The sequence below is a fragment of the Epinephelus lanceolatus genome, chromosome 15 (assembly GCF_041903045.1).
Source record: "Epinephelus lanceolatus isolate andai-2023 chromosome 15, ASM4190304v1, whole genome shotgun sequence".
Classification (NCBI taxonomy): Eukaryota; Metazoa; Chordata; class Actinopteri; order Perciformes; family Serranidae; genus Epinephelus; species Epinephelus lanceolatus.
In genome coordinates, this window is record NC_135748.1 from 162429 (window position 1) to 182922 (window position 20494).

At 41.4% G+C, this 20494-nt stretch overlaps 1 protein-coding gene across 6 annotated transcripts in view; it reads left to right on the forward strand.

Moving 5' to 3' along the window:
• apoba (apolipoprotein Ba) overlaps positions 1 to 20494 on the forward strand; it is a 128578-nt gene that overhangs the window by 38671 nt on the left and 69413 nt on the right. For 5 of the 6 annotated variants that reach the window (XM_078174838.1, XM_078174839.1, XM_078174843.1 and 2 more), the window contains 2 exons: positions 8685 to 8832; positions 9347 to 9499. The exons of the other annotated variant lie outside the window; for it this stretch is intronic. In XM_078174838.1, coding sequence (XP_078030964.1) covers positions 8685 to 8832; positions 9347 to 9499 — 301 coding nt within the window. The remainder of the gene's footprint in view (positions 1 to 8684; positions 8833 to 9346; positions 9500 to 20494) is intronic. 6 annotated transcript variants of the gene reach the window in all.

Sequence of the window (20494 nt, forward strand, 5' to 3'; positions counted from 1 at the left end):
TGATCTGTAAAAAAATTGTAGTCAATTGGATGAAATCCCTAGGACTAGTTCGTTAAAATACAACATGTGGAAATCACGCCAAAATGACAAGTCAAAATCAAAATGGCCGACTTCCTGTTTGGAGTAGACCATTGGTGCCAGAGACTTTTATGTGCGTCTGGACAACATACACGTGTACCAATTTTCATGTTCCTACTCCAAAAAAACCCTATGGGGATGGATTTTTGAAAATTTCAAGGGGGCTATAGAGGCATTTTGTCCCCCCCATGGGCGACGCCCCTATCAGATGCAAGAGCTCGCCATTCTTGACCTGTGTGTCAATTTTCATGAGGAGATGAGGTCGTTGAAGCCATCAAAAAGCCACACGTATGTAGTGGCGAGGGATCGATAGTCACCACACCGCCACATGGACACCATTAGACATAGCTTCACAGCGTTCATAAGGTAGCTTCACCAACTTGTTCTGCATGCATTAGAAGTGGAATGAAGTTGAAACTAACCCCAATGGGGAGGGGTTTTTGAAAAATTGTAGGGGGCGCTATTTCAGCATTTCGCGTCGACCATGTGCAACCGCCCAAAAATATCGAATTTCGGATGTGGCCGGAGGAATGTGGAAAGTTAGAAGCATTTTGAAATTTGGGAAAGGGGCGAAATTTGGACACAAAGTCGGGTAAAGAATAATAATAATAATAAACAGCGCAATTTCAATAGGGTCCTCCGCGGACGACTTTGTCGTCGCTCGGGCCCTAATAATAATAATAATTAAAGCTGCAAGCAGCGATGAATGGGCCCTCGCAGTCCACGCGCGTCGGGGGATGCTGCCATCGGGAGGTGTGCACCTAGAAGTCTTGTCAGCTGTAATAAATAAAAAAATAAATGTTATCTCTTACTTACATTTCCAGTATACAGGTAGGCACCCAACCCACGTATGTATTTTTCCAAAAAGTAGAAGCTGAATACATGCCCAGTAGTTCAAGGTCTTCTGACTCTTTAAAAGTTGACATGGTGTCTCTAGCTCAAAGTATGAGGGACAAGAAGAGGTTAAAAGTCGATGAGTTTTGAAGAGGATTTGAAGATTTTCCAATTTACTTCCATTCACACTAATTAGACTGCCACCAGAGCGCCACCTATTGGCCGATTTGCACCAAATTTTGCACAAACCCTCATCGGGCCATGGAACAGAATTAGCAAAAGTGTTGTGGTAATCGGACTGTATTTGCTCAAGATATGAAAGACTGTCTGTTTTGAAAACAACATGCAGGAATTTGTTGTTTTATATTTTGGCCGTTTTTTGGACGATCAGAATTCTTTTAATAACTTTATTGTCAGGAGCGTCCACAGATGCGACATGCAAAGTTTGGTGCAAATCGGTCAAATCGCCTAGGAGTAGTTCGAAAAAATACATTTTTCATTTGTCGCGATTTAGCGAATGGAAAGTTACCGCGAAAGTGGGCGTGGCTTACACCACACAATTCCGCTGAATTCAGAGAACACGTAAATAGGTTTAACAATGTGCGACATATTATGTGGGAGTTATTAGCCAAAAATGCTTTTGCATTGAAAATAGCGCCACCTGCTGGTCATTTTTGATGTGTGAGTTACAGGGGCCAGTCTATACCACCCCTATCAGTTTTATTTCCAAGAGTGTTATGGTGTTGGCGCAGTGCCAAATATTAAATTAGATGGCCACCAGAGCGCCACCTAGTGGCGGATCTGTAAGTCCTTCATCAGATATCCTCAGGAGGGCATTGACAATAATTATACCAAGTTTCATGTTAATCCGCCCAACCGATGTTGAGATATAAAATACTTCAATTTAAAGAGCGCCACCTTGTGGTCATCACTCAAAATTTTGCACAGAGCCTCAGGGGCTCATGGGGAAGTAGTAAACTGAGGTTCATGTCATTCGGACACACCAATGTGGAGATATGCACCACTTCCTGTTTCATACCAAATCTGCAGGAAGCTGCTATTTAATAACTTCAGTATTCTTTGGAATATCAAAATTCTTTTAATAACTTTTTGTCAGGAGAGTCCACAGATGCTGTGTGCAAAGTTTTGTGCAAATCGGTGAAATTGCCTAGGAGGAGTTTGAAAAAGTCGGTTTTTGACATTTTGCTAATTTGCGGGAAAAAACGGTAAGCGGAAATGCCTGGCCTATATCACGAGATTCAGCACAATTCACTGGTGGATATAAGGTTTTTGAAAGTGCCACAAAGTATGTGGGAGTTATGAGCCAAAACACACTTGATTATAAACTCCTTGATTTTAGCGCCACCTAGTGGTGGAGATTCAGGATGACAATAGATTATAAAATTTTTCTTTTAAAAAGTTTCATGAGTTTTGGGGTATGTTCAGGCAGTGAAAAATGCGATCCTTTTGGACAAAGAAAAAAAAAATAATAATAATCATTCGAAAGACAATGGGGACCTCGCAGGTCTGTGACCTGCTTGGGCCCTAATAATAAACAGCACGATTTCAATAGGGTCCTCCACGGACGACTTCGTCGTCGCTCGGACCCTAATAATAATAATAATAAACAGCGCAATTTCAATAGGGTCCTCAGACGACTTCGTCGTCGCTGAGGCCCTAAAAATAATAATAAACAGCGCGATTTCAATAGGCCCTAATAATCATTAAAAAAACAATAGGGACCTCGCAGGTCGAGACCTGCTCGGGCCCTAATAATAATAATAAATAGTGCAATTACAATAGGGTCTTCATGGACGACTTTGTCGTCACTTGGGCCCTAATAAAAAATCCTTGCATTTCAATAGGGTCCTCGCACCGCTAGGTGCTCGGGCCCTAATAATAATCATTCGAAAAACAATAGGGACCTCGCAGGTCGAGACCTGGGGCCTGTATCACGAAGCAGGATTAATGTCTTAGCGAGGTAACTTCAGGGTTAACCCTGGGTTTTTGGTCTCACGAAGCCAAGTAGATCACCGATCACCATGGTAACTTACTCTGAACGGCTATCCTGCTCTGGAGCAGGGTAAGTTCAGGGTTGAATCTGATCCTATAAAAAGCACTGGCCAATCAGCTGTTCGGCAAAAAATTACTCCGCTGACAGAAATGCAGCCCAGTCATGACGGGAAGTTTAATTAATTTGATTTGAAAGTTTATTTTGAACATTAAAAAAGAAAAGAAAGCAACAACAACAGACAATGAAAAGATTGTTCAAAAAGGAGTGGAAAGAAGTCGAAATTTTATCCCAGAAAGAAACTGATAATTTGCAAACACTTAATAGTACCATTAATTAGTGCCAACATTTTGTTTTGTTGGAGGAAATGATCCCTGTTAAAGATAATGGGCCTAATTGACAGCTTTGCTGTGCAAAGTAGCCTATCATGTCTACACTTCAGGGTGTTTGAGGGATTTTCCTTTTTGTTTTTTAAAGAGGGAGACTAGGTATATTTTTGTGCAGCTGTTCATTTCTAACACAGCTCAATATCAGGATGACTGTATTCAGACTATCAATTTGGTGTTGATATGATTTAATTGTGACGTCAGCTTTAAGCTTTATTGTAGCATATATAACTTTATGACAAAGAAGACCAATTTATCAGACGCAATGATGTTAGACGATAATTGTAATACACGCAATTCATCTGCACAGCATTGATTTCATGGGATTCAAGGGTGTGATCAGTGTCAGATGTACAGGTACAGGTACTGTAGCTACTTGAACCAGTGAAGAGTAATTTAACCTACCTTTGTCTTGATTTTTACCTCTCTCCTCCTCTATTTCTTCTTTCCTTACCTGTTTTTTTTTCTTCTCTTTTATGTGATTTCATTGATGTTTTGACAGGGGAATTTCTTTGATAAGCTTTTAGTGGCTTCTTACCTCTCCGGCACTTTTCTTTTTTTAATCTTGTAAATTTTATACTGTCTGTTTTTAACATTATGTGCAAATAAACTAACCTAAACTAAAACTAAACATTATTCATCCCGTTAGGCGTTGCCACACATATTTCCTCCTCCTGCAGCTGCCACGGTGTTGGCCTTTTCTGTAATGTTGCTTTTCTCCTCCTCATATTTTAGTAGAATTAATCTCTGATACTAGAAATACTTTTTTTCCCCTCACATACGGTGCTCTGTGAGGACGCTCAGTGAGGACGCTCAGTGACGCTCAGTGACGCTGCACTTCTCTCATGATCGTGATTGGTCCGCTGCGTGCACGTTCACGGCTCTTGATAAAGCAACCCTGGGCTGAGTTACCGAGTTGATATCCAGCGTCGTGATACCGCCATTGCCATTGTTAGCCAGGATAGGATACCCAGGATAGGTCTGGGTAACCCAGGAAAGGTTGATCTCGCTTCGTGATACAGGCCCCTGCTCGGGACCTAATAATAACAATAAATAATAATAATAAACAGCGCGATTACAATAGGGTCCTCATGGACGACTTCGGCGTCGCTCGGGCCCTAATAATAAACAGCATGATTACAATAGGGTCCTCACGGATGACTTTGTCGTGGCTCAGGCCCTAATCATTCGAAAAACAATAGGGACCTCGCAGGTCGAGACCTGCTCGGGCCCTAATAATAAACAGCGCTATTTCAATAGGGTCCTCAGATGACTTCGTCGTCGCTTGGGCCCTAATAATAATAATAATAAGTACAGCTGCTGCGCAGCAATGGTCGGGGCCGGGCAATTTTAGGCAAAATTAGGCAATTCTGAGCAACACACACACTAAAACAAAGCATATCACAACATAGAAGTTACATCATATAATTATGGCATGCCCTTCAAATTGTGGATGAGTGGCTGAAGTGATCAGACTCATAATATACAAAGGAAAGAAAAAACTCAAGAACAAGAAAGTAAGAATAACATTAACTGCTAGCAATTATGAACAAACTGGCCTGATGTAGCTTAAAGCTAAACATTATCCATGGTGACAAAGATGAAAACATTTTTTAAAATGTAAAAGTAGCTATTGGATAGACTCTATATTGACTGATAGCTAAGCCAAATAAACAGGGAAAAGAGACAAGGGATAACAGGGAAAAGTGTTGATAAAGAGTATTTGTCTCTCCGAAAAACTCCCTGGATCATAATTATTTTAACCTTGGTAGTCTCTAATCCACATACCATGATGCCTGAACATAGGACTTTCACATTAGAATATCCGTTCTGCCTTAGCTGAGGCTTGAACTCACAACTTCTGAGACTGAGGTCCATCTCCTATTTCACTGAGCTAATTGGCAAGTTACAGTTCATGTTTGGCTTCACAGATTGACTAAGCCAAGCATCAGGGTGCTAGACAGTAGCCATCCATGCCACGGAAAAGCAAATTTCAAAGTGAAAGTTCCGAAGCTGTAGCACATATGGTTGATTTGTTATGAATTTTCAAAGTTTTGAAATTTAGAGGCTTGCTGTAGCGCCACCATCAGGACTATTGTCTTGTGTTTCCAGTTGAGGACATCTGGCATGGGACTGGACCTTTATGAAAAGTTTGGGTAGATTTCTCATATGGAAATGTTGCACGACCTGAGGCTTGAACTCACAATCTTCAAGACCAAGAACCAACCTTTATCTCACTGAGCTAATTGGCAAACAGAAATGTCACATGTAGCTTCACAAATTGACTAAGCCAGTCACCTGTGTGCAAGACAGCAGCTGTTCAGTTATTAAGACAAAAATCTGAAAATACACAAATTGCATCTAAACAGCATGGAGATGTTGGTAATTTGTTTTTAACAATGATTTATTGGCTCCATAAGTGAAAAACTGATGTTTAAAAATGCCATTTTTGCATTGACTCCAATTGTTCGCATGAGAGCGAAATTCAAAATGCTGTAAAAAAAAATTAAGTTTTTGAGATAAAATTCTGATATTTTCCAAACATCATCTACCATGACTCCAAAATTTTGTCATTTTTTTAATGAACATTGAAAATGTATTTAGCAAGAATTTGCAAGTATATGGTTACATATACGGCCCTAATTTACGACCCTAATAAATAATAATAAAAAGCAACGCGATTACAATAGGGTCCTATGGACGACTTTGTCGTCGCTCAGACCCTAATAAAAAATGCTTGCATTTCAATAGGGTCATTGCACCACTAGGTGCTCGGGTCCTAATAATAATAAACAGCGCGATTACAATAGTCCTTGCACCGCTAGGTGCTCGGGCCCTAATAATAATAAACAGTGCGATTACAATAGGGTCCTCACGGACGACTTTGTCATTGCTCGGGCCCTAATAATAATAATAATAAACAGCGCGATTACAATAGTCCTTGCATCGCTAGGTGCTCGGGTCCTAAAAATAATAAACAGCGCGAATACAATAGGGTCCTCACGGACGACTTCGTCGTGGCTCAGGCCCTAATCATTCGAAAAACAATAGGGTTGTAGATGACTTGCAGTCGTCGCTTGGACCCTAATAACAATAATAATAAAAAGCGCGATTACAATGGGGTCCTACGACCAGTCGTCACTCGGGCCCTAATAAATCCTTGCATTTCAATAGGGTCCTCGCACCGCTAGGTGCTCGGGCCCTAATAATAGGTTACTGTGGACCTATATGCCATGCCTTTTAATAAAATTACCAGAGGAGTTCGCTGAAAAACAGGTAAAGTCAGCCTGAATTACGCATGCGTCCCCGGTGAAAATCGCAGTTGTTGCTCGGGCCCTAATAATAATAATAAATGGTGCGATGTCAATAGGGTCCTACGTGGACGACTTTGTTGTCGCTCAGGCCCTAATAAACAGCAGGATTTCAATAGAGTCCTCTGGATGACTTGCAGTCATTGCTCGAGCCCTAATAACAATAATAATAATAAACAGCGCAATTTCAATAGGATCCTACGTGGACGACTTTGTCGTCGCTCGGGCCCTAATAATAAACAGCGCGATTTCAATAGGGTCCTATGTGGACGACTTCGTTGTCGCTCAGGCCCTAATAAAAATCCAAACAAAACCAATAATACAGTAAAGTCAGCCTGAATTACGCGTGTGTCCCTGGTGAAAATCGCTGACATGCATGGGAAATACAGCTTCTATTGGCTCACCATAGCTTACTGTCAGGACTCAGGGACCAGAATTCGGAATGGCGGACCGTAGGGATGGTGATATTTCAGAGTGGCGGCCTGTAACCGTTGGTTAAATGGCCCGTTCCGTTGGTATTTGGATAAGTGGGGCTTTACTGGTATAATGCAATAGCACCACCCAGTGGTGAAACCCATGTACACGTTTACACGAAAAAAATGACCCACTCTAAATGTTTAGAGATTTTTGTACATGAGCTCACCCCTAGTGCTCGGGCCCTAATAATAATAATAAACAGCACAATTTCAATAGGGTCCTACGCGGATGACGTCGTCATCGCTTGGGCCCTAATAAATAATAATAAACAGCGCGATTACAATAGGGTGCTACGGACGACTTGCAGTCGTCGCTCGGACCCTAATAATAATAAATAATAATTAGCAGCGCAATTTCAATAGGGTCCTATGGACGACTTGCAGTCGACACTCGGACCCTAATAAATAATAATAAACAGCCCGATTTTGATAGGGTCCTACGCGGATGATTTGCAGTCGTCGCTCGGACCTTAATAAATAATAATAAACAGCCCAATTTCAGTAGGGTCCTATGCGGACGACTTGCAGTCGTCGCTTGGGCCCTAATAAACAGCGCAATTTCAATAGGGTCCTATGGACGACTTGCAGTCGTCGCTCTGACCCTAATAACAATAATAATAAACAGCGCGATTTCAATAGGGTCCTCCGGACGACTTGCAGTCATCACTCAGGCCCTAATAATAAAGAGCGCAATTTCAATAGGGTCCTACGGAGGACTTGCAGTCGTCGCTCGGACCCTAATAATAATAAATAATAATTAACAGCGCAATTTCAATAGGTTCCTACGGACGACTTACAGTCGTCGCTTGGACCCTAATAAATAATAATAAACAGCCTGATTTCAATAGGGTGCTACGGATGACTTGCAGTTGTCGCTTGGACCCTAATAAACAGTGCAATTTCAATACTAATAATAATAAATAATAATTAACAGTGCAATTTCAATAGGGTCCTACGGACGACTTGCAGTTGTCGCTCGGACCCTAATAAATAATAATAAACAGCCCGATTTCAATAGGGTCCTACGTGGACGACTTGCAGTCTTCGCTCAGACCCTAATAAATAATAATAAACAGCCCGATTTCAATAGGGTCCTACGTGGACGACTTGCAGTCGTCGCTCGGGCCCTAATAAACAGCGCAATTTCAATAGGGTCCTATGGACGACTTGCAGTCCTCGCTCTGACCCTAATAACAATAATAATAAACAGCGCGATTTCAATAGGGTCCTCCGGACGACTTGCAGTCATCACTCAGGCCCTAATAATAAACAGTGCAATTTCAATAGGGTGCTACGGACGACTTGCAGTCGTCGCTCGGGTCCTAATAATAAAAATCTGAACAAAAACAATAGGTTTCCCAGCACCGCTGGTCCTGGGAAACGCGTCTGCTTGCATATGTGTTCCCCAGGCCCCGCGGGCTTGGACCCCTAAATATAAAAAAACAGATCCCCCACTTAATGTTTTCCCCATCAATGCTGATATTCAGCCTTTGCTGTGAAACCAGTAGAGGTTGACATAAATTCTTCTGGATGCACACAGTGTGAGCTCATACTGATGGTTTACTCTGTCTGTCTATTGTTCCCCCAGGAACCCTCTGAAGTTTATTGTGGAGGAAGTAGCCAGTGTTCAGCTGTACCCCGAGACAGACGAGCCAGTCAACATACTTAACATAAAGAGAGGAATCATTTCAGCTCTCATTGTGCCAGTCATGGAGGATGAACAGAACAGCCTCATGGTTGGTATCTTCTCATAACCCATGGTGCCTTTTCTAAAAATTTAACAGAGAAAGCACAAGTACAGCCTGAAGGCCAGTAGATAAATACACATTATATTACATATAAATTGAATGCATTATGTATACATTATTTACAATAAAGCAGATAAAGAACATGCAGGATAATATGAGAAGTGAAAGGAGAAGTAAATGTACAAGTAGGGCTGCTCAATTAATTCAATTTTAAGAAGACAGAAATGACATGCTGTCGTGTAAACAACAAAAGTCATCACGTGCGCCGCATAATCGTTTGCATAATCGTGATTTCAATTTTGACCAAAATAATTGTGATCATTATTTTTTCTATAATCGAGCAGCCCTATGTACAAGCAAATAAAATTGCAGAAAAAGTAAAGATCAAATTGTGGTAAAATCTTGTAATACGAGCACTTACCATGAGGCATTGTCTTTTGATTTTTAAAGCTAATACTTCTGAGATAAATCCACCATTTGCTGTTTGTTTTCTTTTCCTCAGAGCACAGTGTATGGCCAGTGTTTAACTGACTATATAGTGAATGACGGGAAGGATATCGCCACAGATGTGACACTGTCCAGATATCTGTCCCAGTGCGACCGGTTCTACAGCAGAGAACTAGTCAACAGCCCCCTGGCCCTGTTGCAAAAGCTGGTGAGATATTAACCCCTGCATCTGTAGTCTCTAAGTGGATACTGTCTTTAATAACATTATATTGTGTAATGAAGGCTCTGGTAAAATATGATGCCTGGTCATAAAAAGGTGTTGCTTTGAGAATAATTGTATACAGACAATATGACTTTACTAAACCAATAAAGTACAATATTTCCTATGTAGAGCTCTCCTGGACCTATCAGGACTTCTAGCTGTAGAGCTCTCTTTGCTTTCATATATGTACCTGGAAGTCAAAAGTCAGTAGTAGTAATAATAACAATCATAACTATACACTTTATTTATATCTTTTCAAAACAGAGTTACAAAGTGCTTTACAGAACAAGATAAAAATACCATACATCATCGAGATAAAAACAGTAAAAACATAAATAAAAACAAAGAGTGGCACAGATGGCATGTTGAAATGTGTTTTAATGATAATTAAAGCTGCAAGCAGCTGTGACCGGGCCCTCGCTCTCCCGCGTCTACGCAGGGGGGCAGCAGCGCGCATCACTGAAGCGGTTATGTGAAAACTCAGAGTAAGTTAACCCTGACGTGGTGTGACGTTTCATCTTCCTACTCCAAAAAAAACGCTATGGGAAGGGTATGTTGAAAATTTCAAGGGGGCGCTATAGAGGCATTTTGTCACCCCCCATGGGCAACGCCTCTATCAGATGTATGAGCTCAACATTTTTGATCTGTGTATCAATTTCATGTGAATATGATATCGCTGAAGCCATCAAAAAGCCAAACATATTTGGTGGTGAGGGCAACGTCATAGTAGCCACACCCCTTGACATAGAGAAAAGCTTTTAATAACTTTTGATCAGCATGATCTCAGGGGCTGAGGCTGTTGAGCAACCAGGGGCTGCGGGGAGACCCAGAGCAGGCATGGATTGGTGGTGTAAATGTGGGGCTTACTGGCCACTTTATTAGGTACACTTGTGCAATCTAATACAAGTCAATACAACAGCTCTGCCACACATTCTACGTTTACAAAGCTTTTACTTTTTCAGCTTTTGTCAGAAAGGTGATTATTCTACTTTATTATTGAGGTCATAGTGGGTGGTGTTGGTGTACTGGAGTGCAATATATTTAAAAGTGTTCCTAATATTTTGTCCTCCTCAATTAGACAAAATTAGGAGGCCACCTCAGTACACCACCACCATTCACTATGACCTCAATAATAAACAAAGTAGAGTCACCACTTTCTAGACGATGTCAACAATAACCGAATATTTATAAGCTTCAGGGAAAAAATCATGGTATAGTCGTTTTACTGGATTGCATTAGATTACACAGGTGTACACAAAGTGGCCAGTGACTGTATGCTACATACATACAGATTTCCTCAAATAGTAGCCGGGGCTACTATTAACAAAATAATAGTTTTGGACCAGGCTACAAATAGGGGCAGGCTACTATTTGAAGGAGGCTTTCAATTAAAACAATTTAAAAAAAAATCCCAGCCAAATTTGAAAATACAAATACTGTATTTTTTTAATTTAAACAGCAGAAATATTTATGTAAACTTGTCTTTACAGTAAAAATGATTATTTTCTATATAGTATTACAAAGAAAGTACTGTATTATTTATAGTAACAACGTTTACATTAACAGTAAAAATAGTTTTTGGTGTTTTTGTAAATCACCAATATTTACTATTACCACAGTGTACTAGTTGTCCTGCCTTGAAACAGCGAATCATCTCATCCTCTGTTCCCATCTGCAGCCACCGTGATGCCACACACCTTACAAGACAACATGCCACAAATTCATTTTAAAAGTAGGCTACATTTGTAATAATGACTTTTTATCTCACAATTTTGATTAGGAATAGCAATTTCTTTTTTTCCATTACTGGCGAAAATGGGCTTCCATAGATAAAGATGGTTACACACCCTAAGCAGGTGTCATATGCCAGTTTCCACTTGCCACACAATAAATAGAACATAAGTCTTTAAGCTGGTTAATATTTTCTCCATCAGCTATCATTCTAAACAAGACTGTTGCCATGCATATAACATGAATCTACCTACACATTATTTACATATTTAACAATGTCAAACACAACACAGAAGACCCAAAGCAACCACACTGACTACATCTCCCAGAAAGCCCAGCGCTCTGGGAGCATGCGCGAAGCAGTCTCGAGACGGCAGCGCAGACATGTTAAGACACGGCCTGTGTTTACATACTGCACTAGCCTTGGACTAATATGTTCATTGCATGAACGTCTTGAAAACGAACCCCATTTTTCGTTTGGGGGTTCCTGGTCTCGACTGATTCACGTCTCCATAAACGTTCAAACGTTCAGACAGTAAGCAGTTATCTTGCGTTTGTCAGCTGCTCTCATGTTCCCTCCTTTTGTGAAGGTCTTGTTGCCGTCCTCTGTATACCAGGCGTCATATGCCCCATGGCGTATTCCCCCTGATATTTGTTCAGAATATTTCAAAACTTCTAGTTTTAAATGAACACTGAAGTTGCGTCTTGTCGCCATCTTATCTGTTTACAATCAGCTGAGAGTGCGCAACTGCGCATGTGCAGTCTCTTGTTTTTATGACAATAGCGTCAGGAGCAGCCAAAGATCACCTGGTGGCAAGATAGTTATCTACCAGTGTTCATAAACAAAAGAATATTGGTTATGGTTGAAATAAAGATAAAGATAGATAATTATGTACAGTTAATGCCTTTAAGGTCTTCTGACTCTTTAAAAGTTGACATGGTGTCTGTAGCTCAAAGTATGAGGGACAAGAAGAGGTTGAAAGTTCATGAGTTTTGAAGAGGATTTGAAGATTTTCCAATTTACTTCCATTTACACTAATTAGACTGCCACCAGAGCGCCACCTATTGGCCGATTTGCACCGAATTTTGCACAAACCCTCATCGGGCCATGGAACACAATTAGCGAAAGTGTTGTGGTAATCCGACTGTATCTGCTCAAGATATGAAAGACTGTCTGTTTTGAAAACAATAGCAGGAATTTGTTGTTTTATATTTTGGGCGTTTTTTGGACAAACAAATTTCTTTTAACAACTTTTTGTCACAGATGCTTCATGCAAAGTTTGGTGCAAATCAGTCAAATCGCCTCGGAGGAGTTTCATTGTTCGTGATTTTGCAAATGGAAATTTAATGCAAAAGTAGGCGTGCCTTACATCACACAATTCAGCTGAATTCAGGGAACACTGAGATATAAAGTTTCAAAACCTGCGACATATTATGTGGGAGTTGTGGGCCAAAAACGGTTTTGCATTGAAAATAGTGCCCCCTGCTGGTCATTTTTGGTGTGTGAGTTACAGGGGCCAGTCTATACCACCCCTATCAATTTCATTTCCATAACTGTTATGGTGTTGGCACAGTGCCAAATATTAATTTAGACTGCCACCACAGCGCCACCTAGTGGCAGATGGGTAACTCCTTTGTCAGATATCCTCAGGAGGGCATTGACAATAATTGTTCTAAGTAACCAATGTGGAGATATAAAATACTTTAATTTAAAGAGTGCCACCTTGTGGTCATCGCCTGACATTTTGCACAGAGCCTCAGGGGATCATGGGGAAGTAGTAAACTGAGTTTCATGTCATTCAAACACACCAATGTGGAGATATGCAACACTTCCTGTTTTGTACCAAATCTGCAGGAAGCTGCTATTTAATAACTTCAGTTTTCTTTGGAATATCAAAATTCTTTTAATAATATTTTGTCAGAAGTGTCCACAGATGCTGTGTGCAAAGTTTCGTGCAAATCGGTGAAATTGCCTAGGAGGAGTTCAAAAAAGTAGGTTTGCAACATTTTGCGAATTTGCAGGAAAAAAACGGTTGGCGGAAATGGGCGTGGCCTATATCCTGAGATTCAGCACAATTCACTGAACGTGTGGATATCAGATTTTTGAATGTGCGACAAAGTATATGGGAGTTATGACCCAAAACGCACTTTCCTTGATTATAGTGCCACCTAGTGGTGGAAATTCAGGACGACAATAGATTATAAAATTTTTCACCAGACCAAACGCGTGTGCCAAATTTCCTGCGTTTCTGAATTTGGGAAAGGGGCCAAATTGGCAATTATATTCTCATAAGAATAATAATAATAAATAATAATAATAATAATAATTCAAGCTGCAAGCAGCTGTGATCGGGCCCTCGCTCCCCCTGTAATCGCGGGGGCCTGAGGCACGTGGGGGCTGTGGCGCGAAGCGAGAAGGGAGAAAAGACCTGGCAGGAGCGAAAAAACGCAATGTTTCGTTTATCCACCAGGTGGAGCTACGAGCGTAACCAGGTGCGTTCAGGGGTGGACCGTCATCACACATGAAATTTCGAGCAAATCTGACAATGTCAATGTATAATAGGGCATTTCCTGTTTCCACAAGGGGGCGACATGAGCGTAACCAGATGTGGGCAGGTGCGTTCAGGGGTGGACCGTCATCACGCATGTGAAGTTTCAAGCAAATCTGACAATGTCAATGTATAATAGGGCATTTCCTGTTTCCACAAGGGGGCGGCATGAGCGTGACCAGATGTGGGCAGGTGCATTCAGGGGTGGACCCTCATCACACATGTGAAATTTCGAGCAAATCAGACAATACATGAAGGATTTATATCAAGTTGATGTTCCATGGCGAAGGATGAAAAGTCGCCACTGCTGCGGCCTGCAACATGACAGGACACGTGTGTCACTGTGGAGATTCATCAACTTGATCGTCATGTGGCCACAAAATGGAGTTGATCAGGTCAGGAGCTTGAGGTTGGCGTTTGTCAGTGTAAAAGATGGCATTTCCTGTTTCTACAAGGGGGCGCCATGAGCAAGATTGCTTTCGAGCATATGGAGGTGTTGAGGGCGGGGCTCTTATCATGTACAGAAATTTTGAAGCAGTTGAATTATGTGGGAGACAGAGCTGCTTGAATATGCATGGCGATGGATCAAAAATGGCAGCACCATAGCAGCCACGCCCTTTGATCTACAGACATGCAGAGCACAACTTTTGATCAGCATAGTGTCTGGAGTCGATTGGATGAAATCCCTAGGACTAGTTCGTTAAAATACAACATGTGGAAATCATGTCAAAATGACAAGTAAAAATCAAAATGGCCAACTTCCTGTTTGGAGTAGACCATTGGTGCCAGAGACTTTTATGTGCGTCTAGACAACATACACATGTGTACCAATTTTCATGTTCCAACTCCAAAAAAACCCTTATGGGGAGGGGTTTTTGAAAATTTCAAGGGGGCACTATAGAGGCATTTTGTCCCCCTCATGGGTGATGCCCCTATCAGATGCAAGAGCTTGCCATTCTTGACCTGTGTGTCAATTTTCATGAGGATATGGGGACGGTGAAGCCATCAAAAAGCCAAACGTATTTGGTGGCGAGGGAGGCACCATAGCGGCCACGCCCCTTGACATAGAGGAAAGCTTTTAATAACTTTTCATCAGCATGGTCTCTGGATGATCTGTAAAAAATTTGAAGTCGATTGGATGAAATCCCTAGGACGAGTTCGTTAAAATGCAACATGTGGAAATCACGCCAAAATGACAAGTCAAAATCAAAATGGCCGACTTCCTGTTTGGAGTAGACCATTGGTGCCAGAGACTTTTATGTGCGTCTGGACAATATAATGTCAATTAATGTCATCAAGACAGAAGTAGACTGGTGTATTGCTGTGCAGGTTGATATTAACAACAAAGTTTTTATTATCTTGAATGTGTACATGCCATATGAATGCCAACAAAATGAGAATGAATATTTGAATAAATTAGCTTTTATAAACTCTTTTGTTATTGACAACCACTCTACATGTGTTTATGTGGTTGGTGACATGAATGCCGACCTCAGAGATAGGTGTGCTAGGTTCTCTAAACATATGCTACAATTTTGTGATGATAACAATCTAATACTATCCAGTCAATTGCTTTTACCTTTTGAAAGTTACTCCTATATAAGTGAGGCCTGGCATTCTACATCGTGGCTAGACCACTGCATTAGCACTGCTGATGCTCATGCCACCCTGCAATCAGTGGACATAATGTATGATATGTCACTGTCAGATCATGTACCTTTTATTATGACTCTTGATGTGGATCGTCTCCCTGAGATGGCCCATGAGAGCGCTGGCGCCCATAAGGCTAAACTGGAGTGGCATAAACTCAGAAATGAGGACATTCTTACATATTATGGGAGAACTGATGTCCTTTTGGCTGATGTACACTTACCCAGATGTGCTATCATGTGTTCAGATGTAAACTGTAATGAATCATGAATCATGTAATCTCATCGTGAAGACCTATGTGTTATGTATGATTGTATTGTGGCAGCTGTATTGGAGGCCAGTAGACCATACTACACATACTCTCATAAGGCAAGCAATATTAAGTCAGGCTGGAATAGGTATGTTGCTGCACATCATGCAGAGGCCAAGGAGGCTTATAAAGCCTGGGTTCTGGCAGGCCAGCCTAGGCAAGGGCCTGTCTTGGATCTTAAAAAATTAACCAATGCTAAGTATAAATATGCTGTTCGCTATGTACGTAAAAATGAGCAGGTTCTCAGAGCTGACTCTATGGCAGAAAAACTCTTCAGTAATAATGTACAAGGTTTCTGGAAAGAGGTGAAATCTCTTAATACGTGCACTGGATCATTGCCTTGCACTTTAGAGGGTGTTTCTGGAACTGATAATATAGCCAACCTGTGGAAGCAACATTATTTTGAGTTATTTAATTGTGTTAAAAGTGATCCCTACATAGTTGGTACTATTGATAATAGTGATGCAGTTGGGATTACAACTAATGAAGTCTATCAGGCAATAACACAACTCGATAATGACAAAGCATGTGGCTCAGACCAAATCACTGCAGAACACCTAAAGTTTGCTAGCCCAAGGGTTGCTGCTCTCCTGGCCATCCGTTTCACTCGTCTCATGACCCACGGGCTGCTGCCAGATTCTATGCTGTCCGTCACTCTTGTCCCTGTCATCAAGGATAAAGCAGGCAAGATTGGGAGCATGGACAACTATAGGCCTATTGCACTAGCCAGTGTGGTTTCCAAGATTCTGGAAAAGATCCTATGTCCAATAGGATCTTTTCCAGAATCTTGGAAACCACACTGGCCTCTTTTAGAGCATAAATACATAAGTCCGTACCATGCTTAGACTTAAATCCAAATTGGTTATGTGTGGTGGATACAAATTCACATAGATGGTCCACATCTATGTGAATTCACATAGATGGTCCACATCTATGTGAATTTGTATCCACCACACATAACCAATGTGAATTCACATAGATGGTCCACATCTATGTGAATTTGTATCCACCACACATAACCAATTTGGATTTAAGTCTAAGCATGGTACGGACTTATGTATTTATGCTCTAAAAGAGGCCGTTGATCTGTACAGAAGACAAAACTCCTCAGTACTAATCAGCTTCATAGATGCCTCGAAGGCTTTTGATCGAGTCAATCACAAAAAGTTGTTTCTTAAACTGAGTCAAAGGGGTGTGCCTAATAGCATCATAAGAATACTGGCGTACTGGTATGCTAACCAGAGCATGCAGGTTAGATGGGGCAAAAGAGTTTCCGACTGCTTTTGTGTTAGTAATGGCGTCCGCCGGGGGGGCTACTTTCTCCAGCCCTTTTTAACATCTACATGGATGATCTTTCTCATCAACTAGGCGCCTGTAGAACAGGCTGTGTAATTGGAAACACTCTTTTAAACCATCTCATGTATGCTGACGATTTGGCAAGTTGCAATCCAGCACTGCTGGGGGAGAAAATTGCCAAACTGCTCAATATACAGTACAGGCCAAAAGTTTGGACACACCTTCTCATTCAATGCGTTTTCTTTATTTTCATGACTATTTACATTGTAGATTCTCACTGAAGGCATCAAAACTATGAATGAACACATATGGAGTTATGTACTTAACAAAAAAAGGTGAAATAACTGAAAACATGTTTTATATTCTAGTTTCTTCAAAATAGCCACCCTTTGCTCTGATTACTGCTTTGCACACTCTTGGCATTCTCTCCATGAGCTAGTCACCTGAAATGTTTTTCCAACAGTCTTGAAGGACTTCCCAGAGGTGTTTAGCACTTGTTGGCCCCTTTGCCTTCACTCTGCGGTCCAGCTCACCCCAAACCATCTCGATTGGGTTCAGGTCCGGTGACTGTGGAAGCCAGGTCATCTGCCGCAGCACTCCATCACTCTCCTTCTTGGTCAAATAGCCCTTACACAGCCTGGAGGTGTGTTTGGGGTCATTGTCCTGTTGAAAAATAAATGATCGTCCAACTAAACGCAAACCGGATGGGATGGCATGTCGCTGCAGGATGCTGTGGTAGCCATGCTGGTTCAGTGTGCCTTCAATTTTGAATAAATCCCCAACAGTGTCACCAGCAAAACACCCCCACACCATCACACCTCCTCCTCCATGCTTCACAGTGGGAACCAGGCATGTGGAATCCATCCGTTCACCTTTTCTGCGTCTCACAAAGACACGGCGGTTGGAACCAAAGATCTCAAATTTGGACTCATCAGACCAAAGCACAGATTTCCACTGGTCTAATGTCCATTCCTTGTGTTTCTTGGCCCAAACAAATCTCTTCTGCTTGTTGCCTCTCCTTAGCAGTGGTTTCCTAGCAGCTATTTGACCATGAAGGCCTGATTGGCGCAGTCTCCTCTTAACAGTTGTTCTAGAGATGGGTCTGCTGCTAGAACTCTGTGTGGCATTCATCTGGTCTCTGATCTGAGCTGCTGTTAACTTGCGATTTCTGAGGCTGGTGACTCGGATGAACTTATCCTCAGAAGCAGAGGTGACTCTTGGTCTTCCTTTCCTGGGTCGGTCCTCATGTGTGCCAGTTTTGTTGTAGCGCTTGATGGTTTTTGCGACTCCACTTGGGGACACATTTAAAGTTTTTGCAATTTTCCGGACTGACTGACCTTCATTTCTTAAAGTAATGATGGCCACTCGTTTTTCTTTAGTTAGCTGATTGGTTCTTGCCATAATATGAATTTTAACAGTTGTCCAATAGGGCTGTCGGCTGTGTATTAACCTGACTTCTGCACAACACAACTGATGGTCCCAACCCCATTGATAAAGCAAGAAATTCCACTAATTAACCCTGATAAGGCACACCTGTGAAGTGGAAACCATTTCAGGTGACTACCTCTTGAAGCTCATGGAGAGAATGCCGAGAGTGTGCAAAGCAGTAATCAGAGCAAAGGGTGGCTATTTTGAAGAAACTAGAATATAAAACATGTTTTCAGTTATTTCACCTTTTTTTGTTAAGTACATAACTCCACATGTGTTCATTCATAGTTTTGATGCCTTCAGTGAGAATCTACAATGTAAATAGTCATGAAAATAAAGAAAACGCATTGAATGAGAAGGTGTGTCCAAACTTTTGGCCTGTACTGTATGTTCTGAGTATGGGATCAACCATGATATATTGTATAATGCCAGGAAGAGTATGGTTATGCTATGTCGAACTAAAGAGGATAGAGACCTCACATTTCCAAATTTTTATCTAACAGGACAAATGTTGAATGTCTGTACTAAAATAAAATACCTCTGCCATTTCATCACAGATCAATTAACTGATGATGATGATATTAATAGACAGTGCCGAGTCCTATATGCTCAGGCAAACATGCTGAGAAGGAAATTTAACATGTGTTCAGACCAAGTGAAGATCTGTCTCTTTAGGGCATATTGTACCCCGCTCTATACTGCCCCATTATGGTGTAAATTTAAGAAAACGAGCATTCATATGCTGCTGGTTGCTTACAATGATTGCATGAGGATACTATTGAAACAGCCGAGATGGTGTAGTGCAAGTGAGCTGTTCTGTAAGGTGAGAGTCAGCTCATTTCAGGCTTTGCTTAGACATCTGATGTACAAGTTTATCTGCAGACTGAATGTTTCTCAGAATGCCATCATTGCTCAGCTGGTTAGCCCTCGTGTCAGTGATGTGAGATATCGGTCACCTTTGTGGAAACATTGGTATGATTGTCTTGTTCTTTTTGAATGTGTTTATTATTTTAAAAATCTCTTATGTCTAGCATATGTTGTTAATTGATTGAGTGATCTGTTTTTATGTATTGAGTGTTGTATGTTTTTTAGTATGGACCTTGAGTCTGATAATAATAATAAACTGAATATACACGTGTACCAATTTTCATGTTCCAACTCCAAAAAAACCCTTATGGGGAGGGGTTTTTGAAATTTTCAAGGGGGCACTATAGAGGCATTTTGTCCCCCTCATGGGCGACACCCCTATCAGATGCAAGAGCTTGCCATTCTTGACCTGTGTATCCATTTTCATGAGGAAATAAGGTCGTTGAAGCCATCAAAATGCCAAACGTATTTAGTGGCGAGGGATCGATAGTCACCACGCCGCCACATGGACACCATTAGACGTAGCTTCACAGCGTTCATAAGGTAGCTTCACCAACTTGTTCTGCATGCATTAGAAGTGGAATGAAGTTGATACGCTCAAGTTTGTGGCATTAGTACATGTTAAAGTAAAAACTGGTCACTTCCTGTTACCACCGGGGGGCGCTATGAGTAAGGTGGGATATTAACAAATCTGGGCGTTCGGGGCGGAGCCATCATCATGTCCAGCAAGTTTGAAGCTGCTGAGATCAAGTATGGGGGCGTGAGGTCCGTTCAAAATTCGATGGCGAGAAAACGAAAAGTCGCCCAAGTTTGTCACGCCCTAGTGGCCACGCCCCTTGACATAGAGAAAAGCTTTTAATAACATTTGATCAGCATGTTGTCAGGATGATCTGTAGTCAATTTGAAGTCGATCGGACGAAATCCCTAGCAGGAGTTTGTTCAAACATGTCAAAAATTCAAAACAAAATGGTCAACTTCCTGTTGGGTTTACAGAATTGGTCCAAGAGGATTTTTTGTGCGTCTTGGCATGTTCTATGAGCCCACCAGTTTTCATGCGTGTAGGCGAAACTCACAGGCGGGGCTCGAGGCACGAAATTTTCTAGGGGGCAC